The sequence below is a fragment of the Canis lupus genome, chromosome 16 (genome assembly GCF_003254725.2).
Source record: "Canis lupus dingo isolate Sandy chromosome 16, ASM325472v2, whole genome shotgun sequence".
NCBI lineage: Eukaryota > Metazoa > Chordata > Mammalia > Carnivora > Canidae > Canis > Canis lupus.
The window spans coordinates 9,571,727-9,584,350 of NC_064258.1; the positions used below are offsets into that span (position 1 = coordinate 9,571,727).

At 47.7% G+C, this 12,624-nt stretch overlaps 1 protein-coding gene across 2 annotated transcripts in view; it reads left to right on the forward strand.

Moving 5' to 3' along the window:
- The first annotated feature begins 8,491 nt into the window (after positions 1-8,491).
- Positions 8,492-12,624, forward strand: part of ZC3HAV1 (zinc finger CCCH-type containing, antiviral 1) — a 63,400-nt gene continuing 59,267 nt past the window's right edge. The window contains exon 1 of one of the 2 annotated variants that reach the window (XM_035699953.2): positions 8,492-8,896. In XM_035699953.2, coding sequence (XP_035555846.1) covers positions 8,589-8,896 — 308 coding nt within the window. In that variant the 5' untranslated portion in view covers positions 8,492-8,588. The remainder of the gene's footprint in view (positions 8,897-12,624) is intronic. The other variant, XM_049095238.1, reaches the window with a different exon arrangement.

Sequence of the window (12,624 nt, forward strand, 5' to 3'; positions counted from 1 at the left end):
CCCTGTCACCAAGTCAGCCACACCCCTGGATTACTATTGCCTCTTGTCTCTGCTTTCTGACTAGCGTTACTAGGTGAATGTTTGTAGCCTGCACTTCCTCATTTGAATACCACCAAAGCAAAATCTGTAAATTCTTTCTCACAGAGGAAAATGACCCTTCTCACTCTCAGGTTCATCTGTCCATCTCTACCTACAGCTCCATCCCTTTCCAGTTCAGGGACATCCCCTCTGCTTTCTCCATACCTTTGCCCTACCTTGTCTAGCTCATGCCTCCCATGACTTCTCACATCTCCTAGAGCACATCTGTTTCCATGGACTTTGGACATTCCATCTGTCTCAACCCTCTGATGTTTATGTACTTTAATTTCTATGACTTAGCATAGCTGACTCATCACTGCCTTATGCATGTTTTGCTTCCCTCTCTGATTGGTGGTTCAAATGATTCATGTAGCCTGGTAGCATGCTAATATGCCCCAGCAACTTTGCAGCTTTGCACCTCTCCCCAGATTTGTTTCTTTGAAATGTTCACAGTTGCCCAGATCTTCTAGTAAAACGATAGCAATAAAGAAACAAACAAAATAGCTCTCTCTGGCTACCTGAATAATTTTTCACCTCTTCCTTCTGTATGCCCATTCCCTTCCCACTTTTCTCCTTTCCTGTCAATCCTTTAAAACGAGCTATCTAGGGGCACCTGGTGACTCAGTCGGTAAAGCATTTGACTCTTGGTTTTGGCTCAGGTAATGATCACAGAGTCGCGATGGAGCCCTGTGTCTGGCTCTGCACTCAGCATGGAGTCCGCCAGAGATTCCCCCTCTGCCTCTCCCCCTCCGCCTCCCCCAACCCACACACTCAATAAATAGATAGATAGATAGATAAAATCTTAAAAAAATAAAATCACCTCTTTTTTTTTTTTTTTTTAAGAGAGAAAGAGTTCTTGCAAGCTAGGAGGGAGGGGCAGAGGGAGAGGCAAACAGAGAATCCCAAACAGCCTCCACACCCAGCACAGAGCTGACGTGAACCTCGATCTCATGACCCTGACATCAATTATCAAGAATCCAGCGCTTGACTGACTGAGCCACCCAGACACCCCTAAAATGAACTACCTATTTTTATTTCCAAACTTCTCATTCTGAGAAAACTGTTCTATCAAGTGAAAAGGAATATTAGACTGTACATGGGAGAATTTATTTACATAGGAGCAGTTTTTCAGGATACAAGATTTAGTACAGTGGTAAGGCCATCTCTTCCTAGTGATGTTGAGGGACGCCTGGGTGGCTCACCGGTGGAGCACCTGCCTTTGGCTCAGAGTGTGATTCTGGGGTCCTAGGATCGAGTCCCACATCAGGTTCCCTGCATGGAGCCTGCTTCTCCCTCTGCCTGTGTCTCTGCCTTTCTCTCTCTCTCTCTCTCTCTCTCATATCTCTCATGAATAAATAAATAAAATCTTTAAAAAAAAGAGTGATGTTGAGATGCCTAAATTTTTGTGGTGTACAGTAGATGAAAGGATTACAAGATTCAGAAAAGTGAGGCGCTTGGCTGGCTCCATTGGTGGAATGTGCGACTCTAGATCTCAAGGTTGTGAGTTCGAGCCCCATGTTAGGGGTAAAGATTACTTAAAAACAAAATGTTAAAAGAAAAAAAGATTGAGAAAAGCAGACATACCAGAAGAGATATATTTTGTTAGGCCAGCAGAAGATCCCACCGGAGGATTAGGCTCAGAGGAATCCCATTTACCAGGACTGTCAGGAACGCATATGGTTTTCACAGAGTTTTATTCAGGGTAGCTTACCGACAGGGAGGTCAGGCTGGCGATGATCCGAGGCTGAGCAGCTATTCTCTGCAAAGTCGAGATTTAATTCACAGATTTTATAAAGAGAGGCGATGTGAGGAAGAGCACAGCAGTCAGATCGAGGCGCATACGTTAACATGATTAATAACTAACAGTAATTATCCTCCTGGCATCTTCTGTGTTTCAGGAGGGAGAAATTATGTTATCAATGTTTGTATCTCCATTAGTGAGCTGGGGACCGTGACAGATGTCCCAGTGCTCTCCCTCCAGGATGTGGTCATGGATCATTCCGTAGATCATTCTTTAGGGAGCCAGGAACAAGTGCTGCTAGAGTGGCCATTGAGCTGGCATAGCGGTTAAGATGGCAGGCCAAAGAGAGTCACTTTGGCCATACCAGGCATTTGGATGACTGTTGTACACAAGGTCAGAGGTCGACTGATAGCTGGAGACCTGAAGGCTCTCCAGCCTGTGAGAATGGGAGCAAATGGGGACACCTGGGTGGCTCAGTGGTTGAGCAGCTGCCTTTGGCCCAGGACGTGATCCTGGAGTCCCTGGATCGAGTCCCACACTGGGCTCCCTGCAGGGAGCCTGCTTCTTCCTCTGCCTGTGTCTCTGCCTCTCTCCCTCTGTATCTCTCATGAATAAATAAATAAATCAAATCTTCACTAAAAAGAGAGAGAGAGAGAGAGAGAGAATGGGAGCAAATGGATTCGTGAAAAAAGTTCAACTTGTACTGAGTCCTCTGGGCCCATGGACTGACTAGTTGTCATTTCCCTCATCCCTAAACATGTGGTTGAGATTGACATCGCTGGAAGTTGGGCTAACTCGCACATTATTTCCTTGTCCTGAAGCATAATAGTTATCACAGTAGGGAAGGCCAAGTGGAAGCAGCTAACACCACACCTTGCCCACCCCTCACCCCAGGCCAGTATAGTACCCACAAAATAGAACTGCCTTCCAGGAGTGGGGGTGGCAGAGATAAGTGCTACTCTTAAATATTGAAAAGATGAAAAAATGTTTTCACTATCATATCTGTTTAACTTGGCAGTGTTGCCCCTGTAGCAACTGGGTGGAACCTAGAGAATGGCCGCAGACTACTTTGAGGAAATAATCCTCTGCCAGATGTGGTGTCTTAGCTCGAGCAGAGCTCTGCAGCCTCAGGTACATGGTGTGTGGTCATTGATTTGGCAAATGCATTCTTCCTATCACATTCAGGAAAGAGGGATCAGAAATATTTCATATTCCTGGAGCAACTGGGTGGCCCAGTCAGTTAAGCTTCCAACTCTTGGTTTCAGCTCAGGTCATGATCTCAGGGTAGTGAGATGGAGACCTGCGTGGGGCTCCGTGCTATGCATGGAGTCTACTTGAGGATTCTCTCCCTCTTGCCCATTCCCCTGCTTGTGCACCCGCTTTCTCTCTCAAATAAATAAATACAATCTTTAAAAAAAGAGAGAGAAAGAAATAGTTCATATTCCCACAGAATGGATAGCAAACATTTAGTTTGCCACGGGCCTATGTTCGCTCTTCAGTCCTTGGTTGTGATATAGCCTGAAGAGAACTAGAGCACTTGGACATCCCACGTAACAACACATTGATGCATTACATGGATGATGTCATGCTGCTTGAGCAGGATGAGAAAAAGGTGGAGAGTATGCTAGAGGTTTGGTATGATTTATGTGCTCCAGAGAGTGGGAGATAAATCCTATAGAGATTTGGTGACTTGCCACTTCACCAAAAATTTTAGAAGTCTGATGGTCAGCAGCATGCTGGGACATCTCCTTCCACGTAAAAGACAAGTCGCTGCATCTCCTATCTCTCACTGGAAAGAAGGAAGCTCAAAGCCTGGGAGTAATCTTTGGGTTCTGAAGGAAACACATTCCATACCTAGGAACACTCCTGCTGCCCACACACCAGGTTACATGGAAAACTGTTGGCTTTATTTATTTATTTATTTTTATTTATTTTTTTAACTGTTGGCTTTAAATGGACCCAGAGCAAGAAGAAGCTCTGCAGTTGGTCCAGGCTGTGATTCAAACAGCCCTTCCAGTTGGGTTGTGTAATGTAGCAGAGTCTATAGTGTTGCAGGAGTCCGTGATTGAATAAGTGTGGCATTTAAGGCAAGTCGCAGGAGAAGAATCACAGCATAGGCCCCTGGGATTATGGAAAAAGCTCACACCAACTATTGTGAAGAATTATACTCCTTCTGAAAAGCAGCTTCTAGGGCGCCACTGGGCCTTGGAAGAGAGAACAAATGACCATAGGTTCAGAATGCACCGTTACCAGCTAGGTCCTATTGGACACATCAAGCCATAAAGTCAGGCAGGCCTAGCATTAAGGCTATTGTGAGATTAAACTGGTATATCTAGGACTGAGCACAAGCAGGACCAGAGGGTATAGGCAAGCTGCATGAGTACATAGCCCACACCTCCATGTCATTCACTGTGCTTCTACGGGCACCCTATCCCTAGCTTACACTTCTGGTTATATGAGGGGGTCCCACGTAACCAGCAAAAGGAGGAAGGAAAAAAGCCCAAGTCAGGGTTATGAATGAATCATCTCAGTATGCAGTACAAGCTGAAAATAGTGGCTCTCACTTGGGGGAGATCTTGAAAAACAGTGGTGAAGGAAAATCTCCCCAGTAGGAAGGGCTTGGAGATGTGCACCTGGTCATCCCCTCGGTGTAGAAGGAGAATGGCCCGAAGTTAGAACATTTGTGTGCTCGTGACACAACCTGGTTGTTATCTGAAAGAAAAACACTGGAAAATTTGAGACAAGAAAATCTGGAATAGATGTATGTGGGTGAAGATATAGGAGTGAACACAAATGGGAAGTTGTTTGTATCACATGTTCAGGCCCGCTAGTAGGTATCTGTTACAAAAGATGTGCCCCAACAGAAAGAATCCATGGATTGGGAAACAGTAAGTGGACTCCATGAGTGGCTAGTGAGCATCATTCCAATGACCCAGTGGGCTTCTTTGTCCCTACAACTCTGGGCTCTGCAGAGTTAGAGATCTTGGTCCCCAAAAAGGTAATGTTCTTATCTGGGGCACAGCAAAGTTCCTATTGGACTACAAGTTATGGTTTCTACCAAGCACTTTGTCCTCCTAAAGGTCAGAGACTAGCAGATGAGACAATCCCTGCCTTATCAGAGGTCATTGACCCCATCAGTGGGAGGAGCTAGGGCACCTAGTAGACAGTGGGAACAGGAAGGGTTATGCATGGACTCTGGTGACTTTTCTGGGTGTCAGTTGGCACTCTTTTGCCCAACTGTGACTATGAATGAAAACAAGAGCAGTAACCTGAGAAGGTGCTCAGACCCCGTAGGAACCAGGATTTGGGGTACTCACCCAGGGAAGCTAAGGTGGTAGCTGGGGATGAGGAGAATTAGAATGGATAGTGGTAGAAGGATATGATGAGGACCTGTTGAGGCCTTGCAACCAATTGCAGTGACAGAGGCTAGAGTTCATTCCGTTCAGTTCCCTCTTCTAAGTTTCTTTTCAGGGAGAGTAGCCCTTGAGAGCCACCCTGAAGGAGCCTTTCCCTGAATATGGATGGAGAAATAGATCTGTGTGGTGCACAGGGTAGATCATAGACGACACAATATGTTGCTCAGAACGCCCCGTTCAAGTCAGGGCTTCCTGCCCAACTGCAAGTAGATGTGCTTAGCTGATAGCCTCCAGTTTTAGCTCTTTCAGGATCTGCTCCAGTGTTTGAGCTAAAGTCCTGCACTTCTTCAGTGGGCTGGCCATGGCTGAGCATGGTAGTGGTGCAAGGGCTTAAGATTTTCTGCCCAATGCTAGGCTCCTGCTCCCCAGTGGGCTGGCACAGCCTTTGTCAGGTCTGTATCCCTGTCTGACAGCTCCTTGGGACCAGTACTGCTTTTTCCCTTGATTTTCTCTGGTGTTACACCCCAGGGATTATCTGTACTCATAATTCCTTATCAGTTATCTGCTTCTGGGGAACCCAGACTGTGACAGTACACATTTTAAAATTTCTCCAAATGTCCATCTTTTCCCTTCCCACAATCCTTACCTTGTTTCTCATGGATTCGAATTGAGGAGAATTTTAGATCTCTCTTCCCAATCATTCTCGCCAAAACTTTCTTCCCCATTCTTCCAAACTCTTCCTTCTCTATTCTCCTCCATACCTATTGCAGCATTTAACCATTGATTCTCTTATGTTTTGCTAGGGTTTTTTTGTTGTTGTTGTTGTTTTTGTTTTTGTTTTTTTTTTTTGTTTTTTGTTTTTTTCCATGTCTTCCCAAATACAAGGTTTTTGGGGGCTGGAACTATTTTTTTTTTTTTTTTTAACTTCTGCATGTTTAGAGCAACTAACTAATGTAAAGGTCACATGGAAGATGCTATGTTGAATTTATTTGATAATGAAAGCCCAGTCCTGGGAAGCTGTTAAGGCCAAGTAGATTAAAGGCAATTATAGAAGTAATAGCTAGAGGGAACAAAAAGCCAGATGATCCTGTGTGGGACCCATGTTTGGCTGGCTTTCATGCCAAAGTATTCTATTCCTCAGAGACACAGTTCATCCACCACCAATTACCAAGTAGAATTTCCACTCATCATTTTCAAGAATTTCTTCCTTTTATAGTTTTACTTACTAATTTTTGTAATCTCCACACCCAATGGTGGGATCGAACTCACCATCTGAGATCGAGTCCCATGCTCCTCCAGTTGAGCCAGCCAGGCGCCCCCGTTTTGAAGAACTTCTAAGTTGACAATCGAATTGTATCATTAAAAAACAAAACAAAACATAACAAAAAACTATCTGATCACTGACCGTTTATTTTACTTGGGAAGAGTGTTGGGAGGAAAAACCGGTTTCCTTTTCCAACTTGGATACAGTGTTTGGGGATCTGCAAATTAATTGACAATAGACAGATTAACAGGAGAAAAGACAAGGTTTATTTTCACATTGAGTTGGAGTGGGGTGGGGAGCTCTCAGTAATGGACAAGTCCGGGAATAGCCCAAGTGTGTATACCTCAATTTAACAAAAGAGGGCTTTATTTTAGGGCTTTAATGGGAGAGTATGGAAGATTTTGTCCCGCTTTCTAATGTTAATGGAATGGGCAGTCTGTCTCTACTGGGCAGCTGAATTAGCAGGAAGCTCCTTTTGAAGGGGATTAATGGTAGCTGCATCTTCAGCAGGCTCTGCTTTCAGATTAAGAGAATTTCAGATAAATTTTCTTTCTGCATCTTCTGTAGCTCTGATGTTTTCACTTTAAAATAATCTTTAGGGCAGCCCTGATGGCCCAGCGGTTTGGCGCTGCCTTTCAGCCCAGGGTATGATCCTGGAGACCAGGGATCGAGTCCCACATCAGGCTCCCTGCATGGAGCCTGCTTGTGTCTCTGCCTTCTCTCTCTCTGTGTGTGTGTGTGTGTGTGTGTGTCTGTCTGTCTGTCATGAATAAATAAATAAAATCTTTTAAAGAAAAATAAAATAATCTTTATACTGACCCTGGGGCTCCAAGAGGGTCTCCACAAGGGATGAGGCCTTATCCAAATATCTGAAGAGAGGAACCTACCTGAAATCTTGGGGTACGTCTAGACATGCCTGTGACCGTTTGCTGTTGGGAATAAAGTGGCACCCCTGTTACCGACCAGAGGCAGGTAAGGACGCCTTATGAAGTGTTTCTGCAGGGGACACCTGGATGGCTCAGCGGTTAAGCATCTGCCTTTGGCCCAGGGCCTAGTCCTGGAGACCCGGGATCCGGCTCCCCGCATGGAGCCTGCTTCTCTCTCTGCCTATGTCTCTGCCTCTGTGTGTGTGTGTGTCTCTCATGAATAAATAAATAAAATCTTAAAAAAAAAAAAGTGTTTCTGCAAAAAGCCCTTGAGAAGGCCAAAGAGAGGGAGAGCAATCCTCGCTGTTCTTTCAGAGGGCATGGTGCTGGGGGGCTGGGTGGACCACGATCTGGGGCCCATGATTTGGGGGACCTCGGGGTGCTCTCAGGTTCCACCTCGATGGCTGTGTTTGCTCCAGTTACTTCCTCAAGTACAGAGGATAATGGTACCTAACCCTTGGGGTTCCTTGAGAAGACCGGCTTGCAGCGCAGGTAGGGCGCCCGGCTCCCCGCGGAGCGCTCGCTAGGGGTGGGCTCTTCCCGGGATGGGTGCGGAGGGGATCAGAGAGCTCCTCAAGGGGGCTCCCAACGCTCACGCCATTCGCCACCGCGGCTGGCTTTCAAACACTCCACCGGAGCCCCAGGTCATTTTAGGTTTCTCTTCTTTGGGGAGAAGCCTGGCCGGGGGTGGGGCGGGGGGAGTCACCCTGGCGGCGCCCCGCACCCAGCGAGGGGCTCGCGCGCCCGCGGACGGGTTTCCAATTCGGCTGCCGTCGCGGCTGATTTCGATCCGGTCCCGGGATCGGGTCGGTGAGTTGTATTTTTGTTTTTGTTTTTTTTAATTTTTTAAAAAATATTTTATTTATTTATTCGCGAGAGACCAGAGAGAGAGGCAGAGCCCCAGGCGGAGGGAGAAGCGGGCTCCGTGCGGGGAGCCCGACGCGGGACTCGATCCCGGGACCCCAGGATCACGCCCGGGGCCGAGGGCGGCGCGAGACCGCGGAGCCCCCGGGGCTGCCCTGGGTCGTGAGCTCTGACCTCTCCCGCCGCGGCCCAGAGCGGGAAAGCGAAACCGCTGGTTCGGCTCGCGGCGGCGAGGAGCGCGCGCTCGCCCGCCCGGGGCGCGCCCGGCCAGCACCGCCCGCGCCCGCGCCCGCGCCCGCGCCCGCGCGCGGACTCCCCTAAGTTTCGATTCCCCGCCGGAGCCCGGCCCGCGGCGCGCCATGGCCGACCCGGAGGTGTGCTGCTTCATCACCAAGATCCTGTGCGCCCACGGGGGCCGCATGGCCCTGGACGCGCTGCTGCAGGAGATCGCGCTCTCCGAGGCGCAGCTCCGCGAGGTGCTGGAGGCGGCTGGGCCCGACCGCTTCGTGCTGCTGGAGACGGGCGACAGGGCCGGGGTCACCCGGGCGGTGGTGGCCGCCACCCGCGCCCGCGTCTGCCGTCGCAAGTTCTGCCAGAGGCCCTGCGAAGACCTGCACCTCTGCAAGCTCAACCTGCTGGGCCGGTGCCACTACTCGCAGGCGGAGAGGTGAGCGCGCGCGGACGCAGGGGCTGCGGCTCCGCCAGGGGCGCGCCGTCGTGGGGACCCCGTCCCCGCCGGCCTCCGCCTCCAGCCTGCCCCCCGCCCCCCGCGCCCGGCGCCTCCAGACCTGTCCTCGAACCCGGGTAGCTCCAAGGCGCCCCGGGGAAGACCACGCCTCGCTCCTCACCCCCAGGGGAATACGTTGCTTTTTTGGGGGCGGGGGGTCCGCTGGGTCTTGAGCAGCGGAGGCAGGTCTGGGAACGGAGGACGGCGCCTCCACTATGTGGCACCTTGGACCCCGGAGGCTTTCCCTTTCTGCTGCGTGGTCCCTGCGCATCCGGATCGTCATCGCCGCGAGGGGGCCCTGCGCTTGCCCCCCCCCATCCCTTCATCCCTGGCCGCCGCCAGGCCCCTCGGGGTCACTTGTCGGGTCCCTGAAGCTAGCCGCCACCCCCTGAGCGGAATGGCCCTCCTCGAGGTTCCCGATGATGTCGGGTCCTCTCCCAGCGCTGCTGCCCCGGGGTCCCCGAGGTGGCCCCAGCTGGTGACTGCCCGCCCTTGGGACCCCCTCTGAAACAGGGCGGCGTACCTCTCAGGCAGCTGCTTCTGCGTTTCTTACACTCGTTCATTTTTTTTTTTTTTTTTGCCTCCTAAATATAGTGTGCCCCGCGGATTGGGTTAAGCCTTTTGACCCGTCTCTTCTCCCGAGGACAGCCCACTCCCTTGGGCCCAGCTGTCACATCTGCAGAGATGGCTTCCATGTGTCTGCCGGCCGCCTCGGCCTCCCTGCTACATCTGGGCTCTGCTCTCCCTGTGCCTGAGCAACGTCTGCACCCAGCCTGTCACACTCCTCTTCCTTCCTCCAGGGCAGGGTCTCTAGCACGCCCCCGCCCCCTTTTCTTCACCCTTCACAATACCTTCCTTACCAAGCCTTTTTCTGGAGGCCTCCTGTCCCCTTCCTGCTTGGTTTCCCCACCCCACCCCACTTCGGATTGAAATCTTGTTCAATTAGTGAATGGTTCTCTCTGCCCATCTTTTCTGTCCCTGTGCACTTCTGCTCAATTATTTTTCTTGATATAGTACTTTTCACACTTGGCCCCCTCCTTGAAAACTTTAAGTGGTTTGTTTGTCTTGGTGTCCACAATGGTGGCCGTCAATCTTTTGATCTTGTGCTTCTTAGCAACAACCTTTGGATGACTCACCCTCGGTGTATGTGTAGTAAACCATGCCAAACATGGGGGCTTTTTTTTTTTTTTTTTTTTAAGATTTTATTTATTCAGGAGAGACACACACACAGAGAGAGGCAGAGACACAGGCAGAGGGAGAAGCAGGCTCCATGCAGGGAGCCTGACCTGGGACTGGATCCCAGGTCTCCAGGGGATCCCAGGTCTCCAGGATCATGCCCTGGGCTGAAGGCAGCACTAAACCACTGGGCCACCCGGGCTGCCCAAGACGGGTGCTTTAAATGGATGACGTAGATGAGATAGTATTTTAAAAAAAAATTTAAAGGACAAAGTGGTAACATTTTTAAAAAGCGCTGAATGTGCTCCATGATTAAAAAAAAAAATACTTATTGAGGGCGCCTGGGTAGCTCAACTGGTTAAGCCCCTGTCTGCCCTCTGCCCCTGTGATGATCCCAAGGGAGCCTGGCATCAGCCTCATCATCGAGAGCCTGGTTCCCCCTCTCCCTCTGCCATTCCCCCTGCTTGTGCTCTCTGGCTGTCTCTCTGTCAAATAAATAAATAAATAAATAAATAAATAAATAAATAAATAAATAAAACCTTTTAAAAAATAAATGTACTTATTGAATGTGTTGTGAGGCACCAATTTGAAAATCTGTTTCTAAGTTTTGGTGAATTATAAATGAGTATAGAGGAAATCCTCTAGTCACAGAAACCCAAGAAATCTGGGAGGAGGGAAGGAGGGCAGAAAGTGGTGGATAGAAAGGGAAGGAACATTCTAGTACCGTACTTGAATAAGAACAGTGTTGAAAAGATGATTTTTTTCTGTGTATGTGTGCTTTTCTGTTCTGTTCCTAAAAATTCTTCAACTAGAGTTGGCTTTTAGTTTTAAATACCATGTCCCTTATCTTTTAATTTTTTATGTTAGATTATTTTCAAAATGTACTAAAGTAGAGAAAAGAGAATGATGAACTGCCATGTACCCATCAATTCAATTCAGCAATTTTCAAAATATGGCCAGTTTTGTTTCATTTATGTCCTCCTTCCCCATCCCTGTACCCAACTCCCAACGTATTATCTTTTTTTTTTTTTAAGATTTTATTTATTTATTCATGAGAGACACAGAAAGAGAGAGGCAGAGACACAGGCAGAGGGAGAAGCAGGCTCCGTGCAGGGAGCCCGACGTGGGACTAGATCCAGGGAATTCCAGGATCAGTCCCTGGGCTGAAGGTGGCACTAAACCACTGAGCCACCCGGGCTGCCCCCAACGTATTATTTTAAGCCAAATTCCAGAGATTATGTGTTTCATAAATTCTTTAGTATCTCCAAAGGGTAGACTCTAATTTATTAACATAACCACAGTATAACAATCACAGTTTTTTGCAGTTACAATTTTAATATAATCTAATATCCGGTTGGCATTCAGATTTCCCTGATTGCCTCATAATAGGACTTGCATTTTCAGGAAGAAACCCGCAGAGACAATCCATAATGTGTAAATATGTTACATATCCAATATATTTAGAAACTTTCTTTTTTTTGAAAAAAATTTTTTTTATTTACTATAGTCACACACAGAGAGAGAGGCAGAGACACAGGCAGAGGGAGAAGCAGGCTCCATGCACCGGGAGCCCGACGTGGGATTCGATCCCGGGTCTCCAGGATCGCGCCCTGGGCCAAAGGCAGGCACCAAACCGCTGCGCCACCCAGGGATCCCTATTTAGAAACTTTCAATTTCTTATACCATATGTTTAGACACATTAATTTTGTATGGTCTTTTTAAGAAAGTTTAGTTTTTTGTTTTATGAATATTATTATGGTATTTTTGTGTGTATGGTTTGAAACATCAAGACCACATTTTAAACTGCTAAATTGAATTGTTAACCAGAATTTTTGTGTGTTTTAAAAGGGGAGATAAAATACAGAGATAATTTGGTCTATTCAAATTTGGAAAAAAAAAATTTGGATGGATCCTCTGGGGAATTCATTAAAGACTTTTTTTCTTTTAGTGAAGTGATAAATTCTCCTTACATTTATTGGTCTAGTTGACCTTTTATTTCCTTTTTCATCACTTTTGAGTTAGAGCATTACAAATTTTTAATCCATTGAAGTGTACTGTGTCCTCATAATCAGGCTCTTGAGAGACTTTTTTTTTTTACTCAAAACCTAGAACAATTTTTTCCCCAAGTTTGTTTGTTTGTTTATTTTTTAAAAAGATTTTATTTATTTATTCATGGGAGACACAGGGAGAGGCGGGGACATAGCAGAGGGAAAAGCAGGCTCCTTGCAGTGAACCTGATGTGGGACTTGTTCCCAGGACCCAGGGATCAGGACCTGAGCGGAAGGCAGATACTCAACCACTGAGCCACTCAGGTGCCCATCCCCCAAATATGTTTTAAAAGTATTCTCCCCTTCTTAGAAATTTATAAAATCTTCTAAAACTTGACATGTCTAAGTCTAAAGTCTAAGGACTTTGTGGATTACAAGTTAATGGGATCTGTTGACCAATTAATACTCCTATCAGTTGCCTGAGGACAGTTTGCATTTTGCTGG